This window comes from Macaca fascicularis, chromosome 16 (assembly GCF_037993035.2).
Source record: "Macaca fascicularis isolate 582-1 chromosome 16, T2T-MFA8v1.1".
Taxonomy (NCBI): domain Eukaryota; kingdom Metazoa; phylum Chordata; class Mammalia; order Primates; family Cercopithecidae; genus Macaca; species Macaca fascicularis.
In genome coordinates, this window is record NC_088390.1 from 81,309,216 (window position 1) to 81,333,928 (window position 24,713).

At 57.5% G+C, this 24,713-nt stretch overlaps 1 protein-coding gene across 10 annotated transcripts; it reads right to left on the minus strand.

The window, feature by feature from the left end:
- Positions 1 to 766: 766 nt before the first annotated feature.
- Positions 767 to 24,464, minus strand: HID1 (HID1 domain containing). Of its 10 annotated transcripts, XR_012426125.1 has the most exons (20): positions 24,092 to 24,264; positions 15,200 to 15,349; positions 14,484 to 14,654; positions 13,708 to 13,821; positions 12,970 to 13,076; positions 12,609 to 12,725; positions 10,112 to 10,334; positions 9,969 to 10,025; positions 9,002 to 9,142; positions 8,764 to 8,854; positions 8,419 to 8,570; positions 8,233 to 8,311; positions 5,889 to 6,053; positions 4,098 to 4,325; positions 3,596 to 3,702; positions 3,057 to 3,137; positions 2,628 to 2,715; positions 2,305 to 2,396; positions 1,933 to 2,091; positions 767 to 1,661 (listed from the first exon to the last, which is right to left on the minus strand). XR_012426125.1 is itself a non-coding variant. In XM_074020375.1 (19 exons), exons 5-19 carry the CDS (start codon positions 12,975 to 12,977, stop codon positions 1,598 to 1,600), a joined length of 1,764 nt encoding a protein of 587 aa, XP_073876476.1. In that variant the 5' UTR covers positions 12,978 to 13,076; positions 13,708 to 13,821; positions 14,484 to 14,654; positions 15,200 to 15,349; positions 24,354 to 24,464; the 3' UTR covers positions 767 to 1,597. The 10 variants fall into 10 exon arrangements, 5 of the variants coding, with proteins under 5 accessions (XP_073876476.1, XP_045232669.1, XP_005584951.1 ...); XR_012426124.1 differs by lacking the exon at positions 2,628 to 2,715 and having other exon boundaries at positions 3,038 to 3,137; XM_074020375.1 differs by lacking the exons at positions 2,628 to 2,715; positions 24,092 to 24,264 and adding an exon at positions 24,354 to 24,464.
- Between the last annotated feature and the right edge of the window lie 249 nt (positions 24,465 to 24,713).

Sequence of the window (24,713 nt, forward strand, 5' to 3'; positions counted from 1 at the left end):
TTTTTTGCATTCAGGCTTGTGGCATTTGTTCCCAGGAACAGAACTGCTCCTTCAGGCATCGTGGGAAGGAATGGTCCTTTTGGGTAGGGCTGTGGGGCTGGGATAGTCCTGCTCCTGGGACTGTCCTCCTGGGCCAGGAGGGTCACCCAGTTCTTCCTTGGTCTGATCCAGGGGAGGAGGTGGGAGAGACAGGTCGGGGCTCGTGTCTCTCCACCCCCACCCCTCCCCAGCACACCCTCTGTCTAGGACAGAACCCCCAGTGACATTCTGCAGCTGGCTCTCCATGCAGGCTGTGGCCCCTGGCTGATCTCCTGAGCCATCAGGTGGGGCAGGAATGGAAGGGAAAGGGCAGGTGTGGCAGGCCATCCATCTCCCTGAGCCCAGTGCAAACAGCGGGCTCTGCCTGGGGCAAGGCCAGAGAGGGCAGCCCTGGCCCTGCAGATGAGGCTCTGCCCTCCTCCTCATGCCCCCCCCCCGCCGCCCCCTGCCACTGAAGTGAATCACTAGCAAGCACAGCCCTGCCCGTGCTGTCTCAGTAGCTGCCTGGGGTGGCCCCATGGCCTCTCCTGTGGGCTCTTTCTCTAGGTGGCAACAGCCCAGGGGCCCCAAACCCTAGGTGACAGGGTCTAATCCTGCTTTCCCACCCAAGAAAATAACAAATGCTGGTTCCCAGTCATGCACTGGGGGCCCTCTGAGGTGCAGAGTCCCCAGCTCCAATGAAGACAAGAGCCACACCTGGCCCCTTGCCTCAACCGCAAAGTCAGAATGTGGAGCAGGAGGTTTTATTGTAAAGAGGCCGATTGTACAGAGCAAAGATTGTTCTGACACAGGGGGTTGGGGGGCGGGACCCAGGGGCCAGAGCTGGGGGAAGGATAAGGGGGTGACATCGCCCCATCCAGGCAGTGGGCAGGGCAGGGAGGACTAAATGGCTCCCCCCGGTTCCCTTCCCTACCTCTCATTACTGAGTAAGAGGGAGCCAGGCTATTTCCACGGACCAGGAGAATACAGCGGGAGACCCTCACCACCCCACACCATGCCCAAGTATACGGGAGGTGCCCCAGCCTGGCTTTTGCAGTCAGCCAGCTCCCAGCCTCCTCGAGGAGCAGCCTGGCCACACCTATTTCCCCTGGAGCCTGGAACAGCTGGCTTCGGGTTAGGAGGCTGGAATAACCCCCTCACCCTGCCCAGGCACCTCAAGGGACAGCCCGTGGTTCCTTGGTCAAACCCCTTAGGGCACAGTGACCTGATGGCTTCTGCCTCTGGCACTGGGCAGGACAGGAGTGGGTGGGCACTGAGGGGACAGCACTGAGCCAGGTCTTAAAGGGGGAGTCTGACTATTGGGGGCAGTGGTCTCTGGTGGGGGCTTAGCCCCGGAGATGAGGCTCCTGTGAGTCCAGCCTAGGGGTTGAGGGAGATCAGAGTCGGTCCACACTGTCCTGGCCACAGGGGTCTCTGGGGCCTGACACTCAGGACTCGGCCACTCTGCCTGTCCCAGGCCCTGATCGTGGTAATTTAAAGCTCAGAATGGTGGGTCAGGGAAGCCTCAGGGACCAGGGCCCTGCCTTCCCCTAGACTGAGTCCCTCGTCGGCTTCATCCTCACACCCGCTGTATCTCAAACAGCTTCACATCAGTGTCGTACCAGACAGGGGGGTCCACATTCCTGTGGAGGAAGTGGGGGGTTACCCAGGTGCTGGGGCACCTTGCAGACAAGGCACCAGGAGGAGCTGGGTGGCAGGAATGGCCAAGCCAACCCTTTCCATCGCGATGTCCCACCCTGGGCTGCAGGTGCCACCCTCAACCAGGCAAGGCTGCCTTAGTTGACTGTCTTGACATGAAGTCCACCATGGGTGGTGGGGCCCAGAGCTGAGGTCCCTGCTGAGGCCTGCTGGGCAGGCTCTCAGGCGGACACCACCCCACCCCCTGGGGCCCACCTCAGATAGATGACGCCCCACATGTAGGTGCGGAACCACATGGCAGTGCCCGAGTTGGCCTGGTACTTGCGGATGAGGATGGGGTGGGGCACGGGCAGCAGCCCCACCAGGGTGCCATGCTGCAGGAACCGTAGGATCTCAGACTCATCCGTCAGGCCCCTGCAGGGAGAGGGGTGTCTCCAGCACACTCACGTGGTCTAGGGGAGCACAGGGCTCACTCTGGACTCCCAAGACCCATGCTTCCCATCATACACCCACCTAAGCCTAGGCTGGCCCCGCCCAGAGTCCACACCCCTGGCCCCGCCCACACTCCGGCCCCGCCCACACCCCGGCCCCGCCCACACCCCCTGGCCCTGCTGGCGCCCGACTCACTTGTCGATGCAGATCTTCTCCACCTGCGGAACCAGCACCTGCAGCAGCCTCATGATGGTCTGCAGCGGCAGCTTTGACTTCCAGGAGAGGACCTGGGGAGGGATGGGGTTCCTGGGGCTGAGAAAGCAACCCCTGGAGGCTGCAGGGCAAGCCTGACCCTGACCCAGAACCACAGGCTCCCCAAGGCAGAAAGCACCCCTGCTCCCTGCAGCACGAGCCTGGCACCAAGCAGGACCCCGGAACAGTTCATTGTTATTGATGGCAAGCGCCATGGCTCCGCATAAAGCCATGGCTCCGCATTAAGCCATGGCTGTGCCACGTGCCTTTCGGGAGACTGTCGCCTTTAGCCCTCACAACAGCGTGGTCAGGCAGGAACGGCAGTTATCCCTGTTCCAGTGCAACTGGCGTGATCTCAGGAGACACAGGGCGTGGGGATGAGATTCAGGGAAGGAAGTCGGAAAGAGTGATTTATTAAGGAAGAGAGCACTGAGGGCGCCTGGGGCTTAATCCTGCTGGGGACTCTGGCAACAGTGGAGACAAAGGAAGCAACTGAGCCAGAGAGGCCGAACACGTGGGATGTCACCAGCCGGAAGGACCGAGCCGGAGCCAGGCTGCTACGCCAGGGTCCTTCGATTCGGACTCATTGCCATCCTCACTGAGCTTCCCTGGGCCAGGGAACCCCAACCCAGCTCCCGCCCCTGTACCATCTGCCCAAACCCCAGCCCCTGCTCGCCTGGCATGGGGTCCCTCACCCACTCCGGCGTTGGGCTCCACTGCCCACTGGCTGATGAACTGGATGGTCGCCGCTGCTCCCTCCATGCCTGGCTGGGCTCCTGGCCCCCAGAAAAGAACAGGGGTGAGGGATGGCAGGGTTGGGTGAGGGGTAGAGTGGGGGGCAATGAGCCCTCTCCACTGGCAGCTGGAAATCCCACAAAGGGGAAGGCCCAGCCCAGCAGCCTTTGCCCCAGGCCCCAGGCCCAGCCCAACCTAGTGACAGGTTTAGGGCCAGCGGCTGACAGGGCAGGCTGGGTAAAGGCCAGCTCAGATAAGGCGGAGGGATGAGAAGTCTGAAGGCCAAGGGCTTCGCCGGGACCAGTAAACAAGGGAGGGATCTGTGAAAGGCCCCCACCCCCAAGGGAGTCAGCATCGCTGGCCCTAATGTCCTGGGCACTGGGTGTCTGCCCCTCTGCTGCAGGTGACCCCAGAGTGCCCCGGCCCAGCCCCCACTGCAGAGGCCAGGGGAGAAGGGAAGGGCCAGCCACGCCTGGCTCCAGGAGTCCCCATCACCCACCCCCTTGGCCGGGCTGCCGTCCTCTGAGCTCTGCTGGGGCTCAGGCTCCAGGGACCGCAAGGTGCCATCCTCTGACACCTGGGACTTCTCCGTCAGCTTGTCAATGCCTGGGCAGGGCACAGGTGGGAGTGAGGACCCCCCTCCACAGTGCCCCTTCTAGCCCTTCCTCCACCCACTTTACTTTTTATTTGTGTTTGTTTTACTCCTGCTTCCCTCTGGAACCTCCGCTGGCTCTAGAGGCAGTGTCTGATCATTGCAACACCCTCTCCTGTGCTCATCCCTCCAGAGTCTACACTCGTCCTGAGGCTCTGCCCCCAACACCAAGCTACACATGCTAAGCCCACCCAGTACCCTCCCCCCATCCCTGTTGGCCAGCCCCATCCCCTCGGATTCCATACACAAGCCACGCTATTTGCCAGAGATGGGGGTGACACCCTGAGACCGTGTCCCTCCCCCAGCCACACCGGTATCCACGCTCCTCTCCCTTCCACTAGCACTAGACCTGGAGTAGCCACCAGGCTGGTCTTGAGGGTGCCTGGCTCTGCAGGGGCGGCGGGGCGGGAGCCCTCCATGGAGGTGCCCTCCTGGGAGCCGGTGCGAGACAAGGGCTCGGGTGTCCGCCGGCGCCGCTGCAGGGCCTTGTGAATGGTGGGTGGGTCCGTGGGCAGGTTGGCCAGCTGATGGAAGACGCTGCGCTTGCGGATGATGGCGTAGACCAGGTTGGAGTTGCCTATGGGCAGGGAGCATGCCTCACCTCAGGGAGGCCCCCTCCAGCTCCCCACGTCCAATCTGGGTGGGCTTCCTGGAAGGGGGAGTTTGGAGGACAGGAGGGTGTCTGCCCAAGGGGTTGGAGATGGTACAGGGAGCCCAAGAGAGAGTGCTGGGGCAGGGCTGCTGGCACTGGCTATGTGTGCCCACTATGGCTATCCCAGCATGTCAGACCAGAGCACCCCACAACACCCCTGCCCCAGTGCCTTTGAGTCCCCCTCCACAACCCAGCACTAAAGGGCTAACACCTGGCAAGGAGGACAGGCCCCAGCATGGCAGCGTCCACAGCAGGCCAGCTGTTAAGTATTCTGCCTCTCCCCGAGCACAGTGGCCAGGAGGAGTCACGGAGGATAACGTGGCGTGTGCCTGCCGTCCATCCCCCACCACTGACTTCTCCCAGCTCTCAGGCCCCAGTCCCCATCTCTGGTCCTGCCTCATGCCATACTCTTCACTTTCAGTTCCACATCCCACCCCAGGGCCTTTGCATGTGCTGTCTCCTGCCCCACCTTACCCCTATTTCTCCCTCAGAGATCACTGCAAATTTGACCGACTTTGGACATAGCAATAATAAAAATTGATCATTTTTAAGTTGCCAGGCACTGTGCTAAGTGCCTTCTGGGGGTTATTTTGCTCTATCTTCCCAATACCTTCTGAGACCAGGACTCTTAGAACCATTGTTATGAGCAACTTACAGATGAGGGCACTGAGGCTCGGAGAGGTCAGGTGACGTGCCTCAGTCACAGGGCTAACGAGTGGCAAGGCTTGAAGTGACAGCAGGCAGCCGGGTGTCTGTGACACTGGGCAGACAGGCTGCTAAGATGCCCATCAGGGTCTTACTACTCTGCACTTCCCTTTTATCACACTTCAGGCCAGGTGTGGCAGCTCATGCCTATTATCCCAGCACTTTGGGAGGCCGAGGCAGGTGGATCATTTGAGGTCGGGAGTTTGAGACCAGCCTGGCTGACATGGTGAAATCCCACAAAGGGGAAAGCCCAGCCCAACAGCTCATGCCTGTAACTCTGGTGCTTTGGGAGGCCAAGGCAGGCAGATTGCTTGTCTCTACTAAAAGTACAAAAAGTTAGCTAGGTATATTGGGGGGCGCCTGTAATCCCAGCTACTTAGGAAGCTGAGGCAGGCGAATTGCATGAACCTGGGAGAAGGAGATTGCAGTGAACCAAGATCACGCCACTGCAGTCCAGCCTGGGTGACAGAGTGAGATGCCATCGGAAAAAAAAAAATTCAGATGTCCATTAGAGGGTAATCATCTGTTTGAAGCCTCCCTCCCTGCCTCCAGCCCCAGCTGTGAGCTCCACAGGGCAAGAAGCAAAGCTTTGTTCCCCACTGTATCCCCTGCACCCAGGTACACTATAGATGCCCAATAAATGTACACTGAATGAATGAACTGGGGGCAGAAGGCAAGCAGTCCAGCACCTCCCAGAGGCCACCTCCTGGGCTGTGCCCTCCTTAGGTAGGAAGGAGGCCCACTGGCCACCCTGATCACCAGGGCCTCAGGCTGGTGCCTCACCATCGAACTGGTACTGGATGATGTTGTTGAAGACCTCCAGGAGGAAGAAGACCAGGTGGTGGTTCTGGGCGGCAGAGAAGAGGAACCAGGTGGTGGAGAAGGCCTCCAGGAGGTGCAGCAACTTGTTGGCAGTCACCATGGACAGGCTCTTGAGGTAGGGGGACACTGTAGGGGAGGGGCCAGCTCACTCCTGGGCCCCCCGCCCCACCAAGCCATCCCTGCACATCCTGGGCCCGGGTGGAACAACAGGCTCCTGCTCCCAATCCCTCCCTGACCCCTGCAGAGCCAGGAAGTCCAAGGCCCAAGAGGCCGAGTCCACACTGGCCATACTGCGTGCAGAGTCCTGGGAGGCAGTTAGGCCTCACCCTCACCCCTCGACTATGAAGACGGCTTGTCCTGCTTACACAGCCACACGCATCCCACCCATGCCAGTCCCCCCATACCATGAGGGAGGCAGGACACAGACAAGATCCCCATTTTACAGATAAGTAAACTGAGGCTCAAAGAAGATTGTAAACTTGGCCCAAGTTCCCCAGTAATGAAATGATCGTGCAAGGATACAAACTCAGGACTTTAAATCTTTCTAGAACGTCAAGCTGTCATGTCACTAGAGATGTATTTTGGGGCCCCACCCTGGGGGCACACCCAGCCAGACATTCCACGCTGATCTATCTGCACGCTTCCTTATCTTGTGTCATTTTCCCTCCCTAGGCTGAGGGCTCCGCAGGGCAGGGACCGGGGCTGTCTTGTTCACAAATGTGTTCTCAGAACTGCCTCAGTTGAGATTTGTGAGATGGAGCCAGAGGGTGAACCAGGAGGGAAAGGGACAGTCCTGGCCCCGGAGATCACAGCCCAGCTAGAGGCCTCTACCACCCCACACTACCCACCCTGCAGTCTAAACCAGGCCACAGACAGGCCAGCCGGCCCTAGCCACGACCATCCTCTCCAAAAGATGTTCACATTGAAGGCATTTTGCCCCAGCCCTTGGCCACCTGCCTTGCTAGGTCCTGAGCCCCAGGGAACCTGACTCCGTGTGCTTCCTCTCCCCAGCAGCTGTGTGCAGTCCTTGCCGGGTGAGGGTGGGGACTGGACACGGATGGCAAAGGCAGAAAGGGTGGGGCTTCCACATCCCCATATTGTGTGACTCCAATTATCCAAACCTGCACTGCCCAACACAGTGGACATCAGCCATGTATGGCCACTTCGTGCTTGAAACACAGCTAGTCCTAATGCGTATGCTGCACAAATGAAACACACAAGAGGCCAGACACAGTGGTTCACGCCTATATAATCCCAGCACTTTGGGAGGCTGAGGCAGGAGGATCATTTGAGCTCAAGAGTTCAAGATGAGCCTGGGAAACAGTGAGATCCCATCACTATAATTAGAAATAAAATGAAATATGGCCGGGTGTGGTGGTTCACGCCTGTAACCCCAGAACTTTGGGAGGCCAAGGCAGGCAGATTGCTTGAGGCCAGGACTTCGAGACCAGGCTGGCCAACATGGCAAAACCCTGTCTCTACTAAAAAAAAAAAAAAAAAATTTAGCCAGGCGTGGTGGCACATGCTACTTGGGAGGCTGAGGCATGAGAATCACTTGAACCCGGGAGGTTGCAGTGAATGGAGATTGTGCCACTGCACTCCAGCCTGGGCAACGGAGAGTAAGACTCTGTCTCAAACATAAAAAAAATAAAATTAAATAAATAAATAAAGTAAAAGTGTTATTGGACTACCAATGGCTCCAATAAACAGGGCTAAACTCCTTCAGATGTCAAAGAAATGGTTAAAATTTAAAAAAGAAAAAAGGCCAGATGCAGTGGCTCATGCCTGTAATCCCAGCACTTTGGGAGGCTGAGGTGGACGAATCATCTGAGGTCAGGAGTTCGAGACCAGCCTGGACAACATGGCAAAACCCTGACTCTACTAAAGACACAAAACTTAGCCAGGTGTGGTGGCACACGCCTGTAATCCCACCTACTCAGGAGGCTGAGGCATGAGAATAGCTTGAACCCAGGAGGAGGAGGTTGCAGTGAGCTGAGATGACGCCACTGCACTCTAGCCTGGGCAACAAGACTGAGTGTGAGAAGGGAATATTAAATATCTCATTAGTAATTTTTACATAGGCTACATGTTGAGATGATGGTGTTTGGGATACAGTGGAATAAATAAAACATATTATTAAATTGTTGTCACCCTTTTTTTCTAATGTGGCTACTATGAACGGCACACAAGTTTGCTTTCTTTCTGTGGGCTGGAGGGGCTTGAACCCCGGAGCGGGTGGCAGTTTGGTCTGTGGCCTGGCACCACCTGGTGGTGAGTGCAGGGAGTGCGAGCTCCGGGTCCCTACCGTTGACCACGATGGTGAGCAGGCAGTCGAAGAGGGGCTGCAGCCGCTGGTGCCCGCTGGTGATGATTTTGTGGAACACCTGTGCCAGGAGGGACAGGGGCACTGTGGGCTCCCTGCTGCCTCCAGACTCAGCCAAGAGGACGCCGCCCCTGCACCAGCTGGGCCCAGCCACACGAGCCCCCTCACCACAATGAGCAGGTCGGCGTGGGTCCCCGTGAAGACTGGGATGTCCATGGGCACGCGAACCGAGTAAGGCTTGTTCAGCCGCACCCCAAAGTTCCGCTCCCCGCTCAGAAGCAGCAGGATGAAGACACCAATGTGCATCAGGCCCACCCGAGCTGCGGCAGGTGACGTGGGAGGGGTCACTCGGGTGGGAGGGGGAGGGAGGGGCCCAGACAGGGACCATTTTGGGGGCCTCCCTCCCGGGAGGTTAGAGTGCCAGGCCTGAGCTCCTGGGAGGCAGGGCAGATGGCGGGCCCTCCACCTCGCCACCAGGAAAGCCCCCAGCATCCCACCCCACCCTGGTCTTACATTGATCGGCCCGGGCATCGTTGAGGAAGAAGAGGATGGGGACAAGGATGTCTAGGACGTCACTGCTCTTCAGTACGAAGAAGAGGAATTTCTGGGGGTGCGGGGAGGGACCAAGTGGGCTGAGTTCGAGGGAGGGGCAGCTCTGCCCCACCCCCCTCAGTCTGACACTGTCCCCGCCCCTGGGCTATTGGAGCAGCTGCTCGCCATCTTCCTGCAGGGCCCCTCGAGGCTGGCCCACCTTGTTGAAGTCGCAGAGCTTCCAGAAGAGAACTAGCAGCTCCTGGTGGAACTGGATCTTCTTGGTGGAGTTGGGCAGGTAGGTCTGGAGCAGGGGGTTGGACAGCAGCCGGGCTATACCCTTGAGGATGAACTGGAAGTCCTGGGGGTGAGGACAGAGCAGCGGGCCTGTCCAGCATGATCCCCACAGCTCCAACTTCCCAGCCTAGGCCCCCCACAAATGCCTCCTCCTTCCCCCAGAGCCAGATCCCACCTCCAGAGACCGAGGGCCCTGATGCTATCATCCATAGCTGTCCTGGGGCGATGCCTCAGGAAACGGAGTCCCTCATAGGTGTGGACAGCCCTGGCCCCTCCACCAGACTGCAGACTCTCTGTCCTTAGGCTGTGCACCCCTTGAGCAAGGCTGCCGCTCCCAGTGAGCTCCCACACATGCACACCCTCAACCTCGTCCCTGCCCACCTTAGACTCATGGTTGACAGATTTCATCCTTCTACCCCTCCCCAAAATACTCCCCCATCACCCCATCACACTCGAGGGGCATTCCACTGTTGTGTCATTTACTGAGACCTGCCACCAGCTGAGGTGAGAAGGCAGCTAGTGTCCTGTGTTTTAGCTGCAGAAGTTAGAACTCTGGGAGTTCAAGCACCTCACAACCAAGATCACAAGACATGTGAACTGGGACTGCCTGGCCTGAAGCCCTTGTCCACTGTCATTCCCCTCTCTCCCCACCACCTCTGAAATGACATCAGCCACCTCCTCCTAGAAGCCTTCCCAGTTACTTCTACCCAGGTGAGGCCATCAGCCCTTCCTGCACCTTGAAACCCTCACAGCCCTGCCAATATTTCATCTGGGGTGGCCCCAGCCCACAGAGAGCATGGTTCCTTCATGGAGGGGTCAGGATCCCCCATATCCCTGTCTCACTTCCATCCCCCCGCCCCCTGCAAAGCCACTGTGGGGAATGGACTTGCCTCCTCACGATGGATGCGGGACAAGTAGTTCACAAACAGGTTCTCGGGGCCTGGAGGCTGCCAAGAGGAGAAGCCCGTGGTAAGCAGGCGTCCTCCCGGCCACCCGCAGCCCCAGCAGCTGCCCTTCATGTTCCCATGCTTACATCGGCATCATCCATGGCGGTGCCAGTGGTGGTGCCGTCCACAGTGGGGCTGGCACTGCTGGCGCTGTCGTGGTCCAAGGTGACAATGAGCACCTGGGCAGCCTCCTCCACCAGGGGCTCCCGGTAGTCAGAGAAGAGCAGGTGGTTGTAGGGGATCCCGTAGCCCACAGGGTCATAGGCACACACGGTGTTCAGGAGGGAGGTGAAGAGGGGCAGGGCATGTCTGCAGCAGGAGAGGGGACAAGGCTGCAGAGGCTCCACCGGGGCCCAGCCCCCTGGCCACACCCCTCTGGCCACATGGGAGGATCAGCCTCATTCAACAAGCATTTTAGCGCCAGGCCAGGGAGTGGCTTGGAAAGAGTGGGTGGGGGAAGCCCAGAACCATGAGTAGGGCACATTCATACCCCTTAGGGTCTAAAGGGGCAGATACCCTCCCTCAGGGCCTCAGAGATGGGATTGGAGGCCCATGGAGAAGGCGGGCTTCCCCTCGGGGAGCAGAGCCCAGGCTCAGCCAACCAGTTCCCAGGCCACAGAATGACTCCACTCAGACTCAAGATATGTCAGGGTTCAAGCTGCTCGTCTTACAGATGAGGAAGCTGAGACCCAGAGAGGTTAAGTGAGGGACAAAGGGTGGCAGTTTGCCTGATAAGGCTGGTGAGAAAAAAAGCTCTGGCCAGCCTCTGACCATGGCTGGTGGAGGGGACTGCCTGGCTGCCTTCTCTTCTGGAGTAGGGTGGAAGGTTGAGCAGAAGACTAGGAAACCTGAATAAGGCGTGTCATGTAGGGACCAAAGTCTGAAAGGCGGAGGTTGACCGCCACCTGCTGGGCACTGACCCTATGCGGCCAACACAGCTCCCCATGGGAGCTACCTGCTCAAATACTCAACCCTGCCATGTGACACGTGTGACAGCCCCCCGCCCCATGCTCACGTGTCCCCCACAGTCCATAAGTGCCTCATGTGGGCTGGGCCTCCCTGCCCTTCGGGGTATTTGTCACACATACACCCCAACCCGGTCTCTAAACTGCAGGATCCCACACAGCAGCCTCAAGCCACAAGGAGCTGTCGAGCCCTTGGAATGTGGCTGATTGGAACTGAGACCTGCTATAAGTGCAGAATACACACTGGATTCTGAAAACTTAGTATGAAAAGCGGGGGCCGGGCGCGGTGGCTCAAGCCTGTAATCCCAGCACTTTGGGAGGCCGAGACGGGCGAATCACGAGTTCAGGAGATCGAGACCATCCTGGCTAACACGGTGAAACCCCGTCTCTACTAAAATACAAAAAAAATTAGCCGGGCGAGGTGGCGGGCGCCTGTACTCCCAGCTACTCGGGAGGCTGAGGCAGGAGAATGGCGTGAACCCGGGAGGCGGGGCTTGCAGTGAGCTGAGATCCGGCCACTGCACTCCAGCCTGGGCAACAGAGCCAGACTCCGTCTCAAAAAAAAAAAAAAAAAGAAAAAAAAAAAGAAAAGGGGGATGTGCCAGCCGGGCGCGGTGGCTCATGCCTGTAATCCCAGCACTTTGGGAGGTCGAGGCAGGTGGATCACAAGGTCAGGAGATTGAGACCATCATGGCTAACACGGTGAAACCCTGTCTCTACTAAAAATACAAAAAAATTAGCCGGGCATGGTGGCGGGCGCCTATAGTCCCAGTTGCTGGGGTGGCTGAGGCAGGAGAATGGCGTGAACCCGGGAGGTGGAGCTTGCAGCGAGCCGAGATCGCACCACTGCACTCCAGCCTGGGAGACAGAGCGAGACTCCATATCAAAAAAAAAAAAAAAAAAAAAGGGGGGGATGTAAAACAGCTCAATAATGTTATATACTGATTCCATGTTAAATGCTAAAGTTTGGGGTATATCGGGTTATATGAAATATATTATTAATTAATTTTATTTATTTATTTATTTTTTGAAACGGAGTCTCACTTTGTCACCCAGGCTGGAGTGCAGTAGCGCAATCTCGGCTCACTGCAACCTCTGCCTCCCCGGTTCAAGTGATTCTCGTACCTCAGTCTCCTGAGTAGCTGGGATTACAGGCGCCCACCACCAAGCCCAGCTAATTTTTGTATTTTTAGTAGAGACAGGGTTTCACCATGTTGGCCAGGCTGGTCTCAAACTCCTGACCTCAGGTGATCTGCCCACCTTGGACTCCCAAAGTTCTGGGCTTACAGGTGTGAGCCACCGCGCCTGGCCCAATTTTACTTTTTAACGTTTTTTAATTTTAAAATTGCACTCGTGGTTTACATCCTATTTCTACTGGACAGGCGGCTCTTGATGGAGAACCCAGGGAGGGATCACTGAGGGGCCCCCAGATTCTGTCCTGTCCAGGACTCCAAAGAGAGACTGAAGGGGCTGGTGTAAGGTGTTGCTGGTAAATTAAAGTTTATTACCACCAGGGGGCAGCACCTCCCCTCAAACGAGACCCGGGGCTGGCGAGTGGACTCAGTTCTGGGTTGCCTGGAATAAGAGGGAGGAGAGCGGCAGAAAGGCGGGACCTCACCTGTTCTCCGTGGAACAAAAGAACTGAACCCATGGGTTGGTGCTGCCACTTTCCGGAGCTGGGGGCAGGTACATGGCCTCGGAGAAGCATGTCAGCAGCAGTTTCAGCAGCTCCATCCTTGGAGGGGGGAAGGGGGGGACCTTAGAATCCCAGTTCCCTCTTGGAGGTGCCGCCCACCCAGCCTAGCGCCCCAGTCCAGGTCCATGGAAGGAAGTGACCCCTGCTGACCCCTGTAAGGCCAAGGTCGGGTCACAGGTGAGGACGGTCTTCTGGGGAGAGCCCATGGGCTCTCTCTGAGCTATGTGGGGGCCAGGCCCGGGGCCCAGCTGCAAAGAGGGCTCTGGGCCTGGGCAAAGCTCACCGGTTCATATCATGGATGTAGTTAGGCTGGGGGGAGTGAGCGAAGCCCACACCAGCCTCCCAGATGTATTCACAGCTGTCCAGGGAGTGGACGTCCTCCGCCGAGTCCTCGGGACAGGGCCAGGAAGAGGCCAGGTTAGGGGTCGAGAGGTGAACAGCAGCCTGGGTCAGAACCCTACCACCTAGAGCCTCGCACAGTCCCATGGGGCAGAGACCCCCCATTCTCTTAAAGACAGGTCCTCAAAATGGCCCGGTCCTCATGCACAAGGGCAGGAATGAATATTCTTAGGCCTCTTGAAAGCTCGTTTTTCTTTCATCTCACACTGGTTCTTTCACTTGCTCAGTCCAGCATGGGACAGGGAGAGAGGGAGGGAGGGGCAGGGGATTGGGTGCCGCAGGTTTGGGGGTGGCAGAGAACTCAAGGTGAAGTCCATAACGCCACAGGAAGCAAGAGGGCTGGGCCTCCTGTGTCCAAACCCTGCACCCCACCCACCCTGGGCAGGCAAAGACAATGGGTGTCTGTGCCCAGCCATCCGAATGCAGCAGGCAGGGCCAGCCCCAGCTGGCTTCCCTCCAGCTGTACCAGTCACCACCCAGGCCTACACGTGCCAGGCAGCTCAGCTCTCCTGGAGCCCCCTGGCCCCCAGTGCAATCTGCCCAAGGGAACTTCAACTGGCCTGGCCCCAACCCAGGACCGGAGCCTGCTCTGCCTGGGGGTGGGGGGCTGGGGGACCCTCACCACAGTGCTCCTCCGGTGGCTCTGGACTGTGAAGTCCGGGCAGAAGAGCAGGTCAGCAATGGCCAGGAGCAGGGACTCGGCCAGGGGCCTGGCATTCTCATCATCCTCTTCTCCCTGCTGGGGACACAGCACCCACAGGCTGCCTCAGTGATAGCTGGCCAGGGAGAGGTGGCCCAGGGCTTACGGGGTGGTAGAGGACAGGGGCTGAGCCCAGGCAGGCACCCATGGGCAGAGGAATGAAAGGACAGGAAGTGGACTCCTGGTTGCCCCAAACCTCCCAAGGCAGAAGTGGGGCAGAGCAGGGAGCCTGGCCGGGAACAGCAAGGGAAACTCCCCTACCAACTGGTGGGGACTGGGCAGCGACCCCCAACATCAAGAGTCTCAGCCCTGCTAGGAATCGCTGTGTTGCATCCCTCGGCACCTCACCCAGAGATAAACCCAGGGCAGGTGGTGTGGGGGAGAGAGGACAGTACAGTCCCTCTCCGGCCCTCAGAGGGCCCAGTTCCTCTGCCCCCACCTCTGCCCGGTGACCCCTGGCTCTCAGCTTCTCTCCACACCCTACTTCTTCCGGACTGTGGACACAGAAACCCCCATGGGAGGGGAACTGAGGGCCCAAGGAGGTGGCGTGAACACCATCCCTCAGCAGCACCCACTGGCCCCACCCCCACACTTCCCAAATCCCAGAAGAGGCTTGAAGGAGCATGGCCGGCCCTGAAGGGCGCTCTCCCTGTGACGCCAACTCTGCCTCCCACCCAGCCCTGGCCAGGCCCACAGACCCCTCCTCGCCCTGCCCCGGGCACTGTGGACCAGAAGAAGCCCCTCCAGTCAGGATCCTCAAAGATGTAGGGCAGCACGCGGGTGAGCAGCCGGCTGCAGTTCAGGACAATCTGCTTCTCCTTCTCCGAGTGGCAGCCACTCTCAGCTCCCTGTACCAGCTTCTCAACGGCCTGTGGGGGCAGGCAGGAGCAGAGGGCAGGCTGGAAGGTGGGGAGAGGACCCTGGCACTTGGGTTCAGGTGGACATCCAGGCTGCAGAGGAGAGACAGTGGGGCCACAGGCGGAGGAGCCACCTGGAGTCGGGGTCAGCCAGCCTGGCGGGACGGGGACACAGGCCAGAGCAGCTTGAAGCATCAGGACAGCCAGGGCCCAGGTCATCACTGGATGGCTGAGGCCTTGCTAAGTGAGTCTCCCAGCCTCAGTTTCCCTATCTGTAAACTGGCGACACTAGCAGTACCCACCCCACAGGGGGAGCTGAATGAACCGATCTATAGAAGGTGCTCACTTAGATGTGGCCCGGAGGATTCCCCCATAAATGGCGGCTGCCATGGTCCCTCCGCCCAGCGAGGAGACCCACAGAGAGAGAAGTGGGAGAGCTGGGTGAAGCCACAGGGCTGCCCGGACCTGGGGGTCGGGAGGTCCTGGATATGCCTGCCTTCTCCTGCTGTGGGTTGGGAGGGTGGAAGAGTGGCAGCGAGGGACTGGGCAGCCCTCACCTTGTAGCACAGGGTGGCCAAGTTGGAGGGTGACTCTTCCCGCACGGCCCGGATCTCTGCTGCTGGCACCAGTGCAAACACATCCTGCACCGAGGTGGCTGTGTCTGCCCAGAACTGGTCCCAAAAGGCATCATCGGTGGCTTCCACAGGCTGTCGGGGGACCAAGGGTCCAGAGTTATACAACTCCTGGCCAGACGGCCCACAGTTTGCCCAACCTGTGACCAGGAGAGACCCCGAGAGGGAAGCCAGAGTCCCCCTACCAGCTGGGGTCCCAGAGCCTTCCCACATGGGTGGGGGACATCCTTCAGCCACCACAACCCCTGGATAGCACAGTCAGGCTGCAGACACTGGGTGTGCATGGTCGGGGTCAGCTAGGCACAGTCAGCCAAAGCCCAGCACCACCCCTGAGGGGCTGTGTGACCCTGGTTAAGTCACCATCCTCCCCTGACAAGGCAGGCTGACCTCGCACCTCGGCACAGCCCCAGGCCACACCATTAGGTCAAATGCCCGGGGATCCAGGTCAAGACTGTGCCCTCTCTCCATGGGAAGAAGACCAAAGGCAACTTGTACTCCGTCCCCAGTCACCCAGGCTGCCCACCACAGGCCTCCAGTCTCTACCCTCTCGCAGCACACCCAAAACAGCTGCCACATCTGGTGAATTCACCTCTGCGGCTCTTGGACCCCAACTCGCTCCTCTCAGCGCCCACCTCCAGTGCTGCAGCTCAGGCTGCCCTCGCCAGGGCTCCCGCCTTCACATCCACCTCCTTCAATCCTGCCTCTACGTTGCTGCCCACCCATGCACCGAGGTGGCATCCTGCATGTACCGCTGACACAGGCACTGCTTCCTCACCCAGAGCCCTTCAAGGGCTCCCCACTGCCTGCTGGGACAAGTCCAAATCTCAGCCCAGCACTCAACCAAGATCTCACAGAAACATGCCTTACCCACATGCACACAGACACACATGCATACACATGTGTATGTTATACACACACACACCTGCATTTACTACCCCAGGACTCCACCCTGCCATCTCTTCTCTTTACCTTCACCTGAGCTGTTCTCTCTTCTCCTCTTTCCCTTTTCCCCACAACAATATATTCCAAAATCCATTCCCACAGAGGCAATAGGCCTTAAAAACACACATGCCCAGCCGGGCACAGTGGCTCATGTCTGTAATCCCAGCACTTTGGGAGGCCAAGGCAGGTGGACCCCCTGAGGTCAGGAGTTCGAGACCAGCCTGGCCAACATGGTGAAACCCTGTCTCTACTAAAAATACAAAAATTAGCCGGGCGTGGTGGCAGGCACCTATAATCTCTGCTACTCAGGAGGATGAGGCAGGAGAATTGTGGGAACCTGGGAGGCGAAGGTTGCAGTGGACCGAGATCGCGCCACTATACTCCAGCCTGGGAGACACAGCAAAACTTCGTCTCAAAAAAAAAAAAAAAACATATATATGCCCTTCGAGTCATCTAGGCAGTCACCTAGGCAATGAAGGCAACTAATTTGAATCATAAATTTCACTTCTAGAAATCTCTCCAAAAGAAATCATTAGAGATGTGCACGCGGGAGCATGTATATTGTTGATAGCAGTGCAAAGTTGGAATCAACCTAAATAAACAACAATTGGAGAAGGCTTAAAAAATGAAGGCAAAGCCATACAAGTGAATATTATGCAGCCATCAGAATCATGTTTTCCAAGAATATTAACAAATGGAAAATGATTACACTGTTATGTGGAAAAAAAAAAAAAAAAAAAGACAAGATGGCCAGGCACAGTGGCTCACGCCTGTAATCCCAGCACTTTGGGAGAATGAGGTGGGTGGATCACCTGAGGTCAGGAGTTTGAGATCAGCCTGGCCAACATGGTGAAACCCTGTCTCTACTAAAAATACAAAAAATTAGCCAGGCGTGGTGGCAGGCACCTATAATCCCAGCTACTCAGGAGGCTGAGGCAGGAGAATCACTTGAACTCAGGAGGCAGACGTTGCAGTGAGCCAAGATCATGCCACTGCACTCCAGCCTGGGCAAGAAGAGCAAAACCGCATCTCAAAAAAAACACACACACACACAAGATATAAAACCTCCTCTAGGATGGTCACAATTCATTTTAAATTATACATGAATAAAAGACTAGAATAGGCCGGGCGAAGTGGCTCACGCTTGTAATCCCAGCACTTTGGGAGGCTGGGGCAGGTGGATCACGAGGTCAGGAGTTCAAAACCAGCCTGGCCAAGATGGTGAAACTTCTCTACCAAAAATACTAAAATTAGCCGGGCATGGTGGCAGGTGTCTGTAATCCCAGCTACTCAAGAGGCTGTGGCAGAGAACTGCTTGAACCCAGGAGGCGGAGTTTGCAGTGAGCTGAGATCGTGCCACTACATTCCAGCCTGGGTGACAGAGCAAGACTCTGTCTCAAAAAAAAAGAAGAAAATGAACCAGAATGTTAATAGCAACTCTCCCTTTGCATGGTTTTATATTTTTCTTTATGTTTTTCTGTAAGAACACGTTACTATTTTTCTTCTCTTGAATGTTCAGGGACCAGAGTGTCCAAGGCACGTGCACCTCCTCAGGCCCATCCTTTTACGGCTCCTTCCAAGTATCACTTCCGGCAAGACCCCTTCCTGCTTTCTCCAACACGGCTTTCTTCCTTCTCTGAAATCCTACAGCCAATAAAACCTGAGGTCGCTGCTACCACCACACGTCTGCACTTCATACACGTTACTCTTATCATCAGAAAACAATATATATCTTGTTTAAAAATAATTCTGGGGCCGGGCATGGTGGCTCATGTCTGTAATCCCAGCACTTTGGGAGGCCAAGGTGGGAGAATTGCTTGAGCCCAGGAGTTCACGACCAGCCTGGGCAACATGGTTATTGTAGGGACCCTGTCTCTACAAAAAATAAAAACAAATTCACCAGGTGGGCCCGCCCAACCTCTAAGGAGGCTGAGGTGGGAGGATCCCATGAGCCCCAAAGGTCAAGACTACAGGGAGCTGTGATGGCACCACTGCCCTCAAGCCTGGGCAATAGAGCAAGACTCTGTTAAAAAAAAAATAATAATGGCCAGGCGCAGTGGTTCACGCCTGTAATCCCAGCACTTAGGGAGGCCAAGGCAGGCGGATCACAAGGTCAGGAGTTTGAGATCACCCTGGCCAATATGGTGAAACCCCGTCTCTATTAAAAATACAAAAATTAGCTGGGTGTGGTGGTACATGCTGTAGTCCCAGCTACTCAGGAGGCTGAGGCAGAAGAATCGCTTGAACTCGGGAGGCGGAGACTGCAATGAGCCAAGATCACACCACTGCACTCCAGCCTGGGCGACAGAGTGAGACTCTATTTCAAAAATAATAATAGTAATAACAATAATAATAATAGGCCAGGCATGGTGGCTCACACCTGTAATCCCAGCACTTTGGAGACCGAGGTGGGCGGATCACAAGGTCAGGAGTTTGAGACCAGCCTGGCCAATATGGTAAAACCCCTCTCTACTAAAAATACAAAAATTAGCTGGGCATGGTGGCGTATGCCTGTAATCCCAGCTACTGGGGGAGGCTGAGGCAGGAGAATCACTTGAACCCGGGAGGCGGAGTGAGCTGAGATCGCACCGCTGCACTCCAGCCTGGGCGACAGAGTGAGACTCCGTCTCGAAAAAATAAAAAATGTAATAATAATGACTGGGCACGGTGGCTTACACCTGTACTCCCAACACTTTGGAAGGCTGAGGCAGATGGATTGCTTGAGCCCAGGAGTTTGAGACCAGCCTGAACAACATGGCAAAATACCATCTCTACAAAAAAAAAAATCAAAAAACATCAGCTGGGCATGGTGGCACACACCTGTCATCTCAGCTACTTGGGAGGCTGAGGTGGGAGGACTGCCTAAGCCCAAGGAGGTTGAAGCTGCAGTGAACCAGGATCGTACCACGGCACTCCAGCCTCGGTGACAGAGTGGCTCACACCTGTAATCCCAGTGCTTTGGGAGGCTGAGGCGAGAGGATCACTTGAGCCCAGAAGTTGAAGACCAGCCTGGGTAACAGACCCTATCTCTACAAAAAAAAAAAAAAGAAGAAGAAGAAGAAGAAGAAAAAGAAAAAGAAAAAATTAGCCACGTGTAGTGGCACGCACTTGTAGTCCCAGCCACTCAGGAGGCTGAGGCAGGAAGATCGCTTGAGCCCAGGAGTTCAAGGCTGCAGTGAGCTGTGATTATGCCACTGTACTCCAGCGTACATGACTGAGACCCTGTCTCTAAATATTTAATAATAATAATTCTGTTCTCTGAAGCTACTTCTTCTAAGAAGCCTCCCAGAGCCCCAGACTTGCTTGCTCCCACCTGGGAACCTCCGGCCCCACCCCTCCCCCAACCCTGCGTAGTTCCTGCCTCCACAGTCTGGGTGCACGTGCTTTGAAGCCCTGTCAATCCCTGACCTTGCCAGTAAAGCATATGGCAGATGTTCAGCCAATGTCTGTTCCACCGAAGCTGCGCTCAGTCCTGGGGACCCCTTCAGCCTGACCACAGAGCAGGGCTGAGCACCAGTGGACCTCTCCAAACTCAGAGTTGGGGTCGCATGCCTCACCAAGGTCCAGGCATACCCCAGCCCACTCCCCGAGCAGACACCCCCACCCCACCCCAGGGAGCTGCAGGGTAACATGTGGCCATGATTCTCAGTCCCAGAACTGGTAGAGCCAGTTCTTCACTGGGGGAGAGGAACAAAGGCTAAAGGAGGGCCCTGGGGCTGGGGTTTGTTGGCCCTTGGGCCCTCAGCCAGGACAGCCCTCTGGCACTCCCTGGAGTGCAGGGACATGGCACCCCAATGCCATGGTGGGGCAAGGAAGGACATCCCAGGAAACCCACAGAGCCATCTGGGAGCGCCTCCAGGAAGCTGCCATCCCTGACACTTTTCCCACCTCCCAGGCAGCTACTACCCCCTTCAAAGGGCAGCAACTAAGCACAAGCAGGCATGACCTCTGACCTAGTTCATCAGGCAGTATCACTGGGGGACTAAATCCAAAATGAAGAAAGAGACTTAATAGCCCATTCTGGAAGCAGAGGAGAGATTCCAGCCACGACAGATCCCAGCCTTGAACTTTAGGAACAGAACTTTGCCTCCCTCTTTCCTCAGCTTGGGCCTCCTCTCCTGGTCCCACTGTGGCTTGGACATTCAGATTTGGTGATCACCTGTCCAGGCCAAGTTGATGCTACAGGCATTAGTCAGGGTCACGGAGGCCCCTTAGGCTTCTAATGCGAGATACATGGCTCGGGGCCTACCTTAATGACCCCAGTTGGCCTCCACCCAGCCCAAGGAAGCTTCTAATACCTGATCTTCGAAGGAAGTGTTTTTGCTGGAGGTAGGCAGGCCCCTGCTTCTAGGGTCACAGAAACTGAGCTACTCTGGTGGAAAACCAGGTATCCTTCTTCCCTTATTCTTTTTCTTTTGTTTGTTTTTGAGTCAGGGTCTTGCTCCGTTGCCCAGACTGGAGTACAGTGGCGCAATCATAGCTCACTGTAACCTCAAACTCCTGGGCTCAAGCAATCCTCCCACCTCAGCCTCTGAGTTGCTGGTACGATAGGTGCACCCCACCCAGTCCAGCTAATTTATTTTATTTTATTTTTTAGAGATAGGGTCTTGCTGTGTTGCCCAGGCTGGTCTCAAACTCCTGGGCTCAAGCAATCCTCCTGCCTCCACCTCCTAAAGTGCTAGGATTACAGCCATGAGCCACCACGCCTGGCCAAAATCAGATTTTTTTTTTTTTTTTTGAGACGGAGTCTCGCTCTATTGCCCAGGCTGGAGTGCAGTGGCCGGATCTCGGCTCACTGCAAGCTCCGCCTCCTGGGTTTACGCCATACTCCTGCCTCAGCCTCCCGAGTAGCTGGGACTACAGATGCCTGCCACCTCACCCGGCTAGTTTTTTTGTATTTTTTAGTAGAGACGGGGTTTCACCGTGTTAGCCAGGATGGTCTCGATCTCCTGACCTCGTGATCCGCCCGTCTCAGCCTCCCGAAGTGCTGGGATTACAGGCTTGAGCCACCGCGCCCGGCCAAATTTTTATATTTTTAGTAGAGGTGGGGTTTCTCCATGTTGGTCAGGCTGGTCTCAAACTCCTGACCTCAGGTGATCCGCCCACCTCAGCCTCCCAAAGTGCTGGGATTACAGGCGTGAGCCACCGTGCCTGGCCCAAAATTAGATGTTTTTGTTTTGAGACAGTGTCTTGCTCTGTCACCCAGACTGGAGTACAGTGGCACGATCTCAGCTCACTACAAGCTCCGCCTCCTGGGTTCACGCCATTCTCCTGCCTCAGCCTCCCGAGTAGCTGGGACTACAGGTGCCCGCCACCAAGTCTGGCTAATATTTTGTATTTTTTTTAGTGGAGATGGAGTTTCACCGTGTTAGCCAGGATGGTCTCAATTTCCTGACTTCGTGATCCGCTGCCTCGGCCTTCCAAAGTATTGGGATTACAGGCGTGAGCCACCGAGCCCAGCCCCCCAAAATCAGATATTCTTAACCCAGCTTTTCCAGGCCCCTGCTCAGACCAGACCCCCACTCAGACCTGGGGAGCAGTTGTATCTTTTGACTCTCAAGTGTGCAGGGGGAAGGTACCCTAGTACTCGAGCCTGGTAAGCCTGCCTTGGAGGACTGTGTCACCATGCATTTCCACACACATACATGTATACACGTGTAAATATTCACCCGCCAGGTTCATCCGGCCTGCAGCAGAGAATTCCAAACACGCGGGATTTGGGAGAAGGTTCCAAGTCTGGGAATGTCTCCCTCCAGAGCCCCACCTACTATGAGGAAGGACCAGGAAACAGCCAAAGCGGCTGGCTCTCAGGACCAGGGTCAGGCCTGACCCAGGACTGGACGGTGGGGCAGGAAGAAAACAGGATGCAGGGCAGGAAGGCGAGGAAGGTGGAGCAGCAGGGACACAGGCCCAGGCCACGGGAAGAGGTGCTAGGTCGGCCTGTCTGCTGCCCAAGCCACACCCTGTAAGAGCCTGGAACCACATATCATCCTATGGACAACTGGCCTGAATCTCCTTGGGGACTCCAAGTGGTAAGGTCAGTGATGACCGTCTGGGTTCTGGTCCTCACACCCAAGCCACTCAAGCCACCCAAGCCAGGTCACTTACACAGAGTCCAAGGCTTCAGCCGCTGAGGGCCTCTCCCTCCCGGCATCCCAGGCCCCCGCCCGCCTACAGGACCTAGTGCTCTCCGGAAGGCTGGTCTGATCTCCAGCCTAACCAGGTTCTATTCCAAGGCCACTCACTGTCCTCAGCTGGGAAACAGAACAGCACCATCTCAAGTGGCCCATCATAGGGCCGTAGCCAGGGAAAGAAAGAGGGATACAGTATTTTGGGGAAAAGCACAGTATTTTGGGGAAAAGGCCTGAGCAGGTAGGAATCTAGGCCACTCCAGAGCCTTTGGTACCCTGCTGAGCTGGCCCCACTGGCCTGGCAAGGCACCCCAGCTGCCGAGCCCAAAGCGCAATCCTCCAGCAAGGTGCTTCTTCTCCAGGCAGTTAAACATGGGAGCCTCCCTTCCTCCCTGCCTCCCCGCTCCTCTCCCTGCAGCCCTACACTGAGGGGCTAGCCCACTTGCCACCTTCCCTGCCACCCACAGAACGAAAACCCCATCCTAAAAAAGCCAAGCTCCAGAACGACCCAGGAGCTGTGGGGAGTGAAGTGCGGTCTGGTTTCTATCAAGAGTCTTTCAGCCCAGGTTGGACTCTCCAAAGGCCCTGGGCATTTGCTACGCACTTGACCCTTCCAGGGTGGGGAAGCGGGTGAGGGAGCAAGGTCTGGCCCCTGGAGCTGTGATCAGCTGGCCGTGGGAGCTGGCTTCCTCCATCCCACTCTGCCTGCAGCAAGAGAGAGCTCCGGAGAGCAGGAGGTGGGGAACCAGGAAAGAGGAAGGTCCCAGATGGCAGCAGGTCCTGAGTCCCCTGAATATGGGGGACATGGGGAGCCAGGGCTGAGCATCTCTGTGGCCAGAGTGGCCTGGTTCAAAAACCCAGGAGAGAAGGGGTGGGCAGACAAGAAGTCTTGCTGGGGCCAGGTGATGTGTGTTGGGGACAAGGAGGTGGCCATTGGGCCACTTGTGGACTCACCAGAGAGTTAAAAGCACGGACTAGGCTGGAGGGTCCCTAGGCCCCTCACCAGCTGCCTGAGGGCCATCCTGCGGGTTCCCACCCCTGAGCCAGAGAACAGAGCACACAGGCTAACAGCCTTTCCCTCGCAGGGCCTCGCGGGGAGGCCCCTGGAGAGGTCCCCAGCTGGGAGGCTGTGCTCAATAGGCCTGGGGACAGGGCCCCTTGCCACGCTGCCTCGCTGCCCGCCACTCTTTGCGTGTTCCCAGGAAGACCTGGGCCTTCCCTGCCCACGGGCATCTACCAGGGCCCAGCGAGGACGCTGCCGCGCACACCAGCTGTTTTTCTGACCCGGGGCGGGCGCCAGCCAGGCTTTGTTTGTATTGAGTCAACCGGGACTGTGCGTCCGGGACCCGCGGGCAATGAGGGACAGGGAGGGGAGCGGACGGTGGATGGGTGGGTGGGGGCGGCAGGAGGCTGGAGACGCGAAGCTGGGGACGCCGGGGGGCGGGACAGGAGGCGGACAGCTGTGTCGCCGGCTCGGGGAGTAGGCACACGTCAGCCTAAGGTGGCAGCAGCGGCTTCGGGGAGAGGGGTGTTCCCAGGAGAGGAGACTGAGGGTGGGGGACTAGCGCCAGGGAATGGAGCTTCGAGGTACAGGCCGCAGGGTCCCGTTCCGGCGCTGGCCTTGGCGTCACGCTCGGGGCCCGCCCGTCCCCCATCTCCCGGCGAGCCAAGTTCGCGTACCCCCGGCCCTGCCCAGCCCCCAGCCCGGCAGGTGGATGGGGAGGCCGGGGCCCCCGTGGCGCACCTGCGTCTTGGTGGTGAGCTGGATCACCGCCTTCCGGAAGTTCAGCTTGGAGTCGGACGACCCCATGGCGCTGGAGCCCGCTCCGGCCCGGCCCCCGCCCCGACTCCAGCCCGGCTCCGGCTTCAGCTCCGGCTCCAGGTCCGCGGCCCCCGCGGCTCTCGCAGGAGACTAGCGGCGCGCCCCGCCCACGGCCCGCGTCGGCCCCGCCCCTCGCTGCCCCGCCCCGACAGGCCCCGCCCCCGCGTGGGTCCGCCTCCTGCACCTGCCGTGCCCGCCGCCGAAGACCCGCGGAGTCCGTGGTTCCAACCCAGCGCCGCCGCACGCTGGGTGCCTTCTCAGCTCCCACCCGGAGCCTCGGCGCTCTTCCTTCTGCGTCGGAGCATTGTACCCGCCTCCGCTTCCATCTCCTTCGCTGCCACGCAGTCCCCAGGGCCCAAAACCCCCCTCGCAGCTCGTCACCCGCCAAGGTCCTCACCCTTCATCCCTGCTCCGGCCCCGGGCCCACGTCTCAGCTGGCCCTCTCCACCCCACTTTCCTCCTTCTCAGTCTGTCTTGCCCATTAATGTTTTCTGAGCATCCACTCTCCTGGTTCCCCCTTTTTATGACCTGTCAAACCCACGTG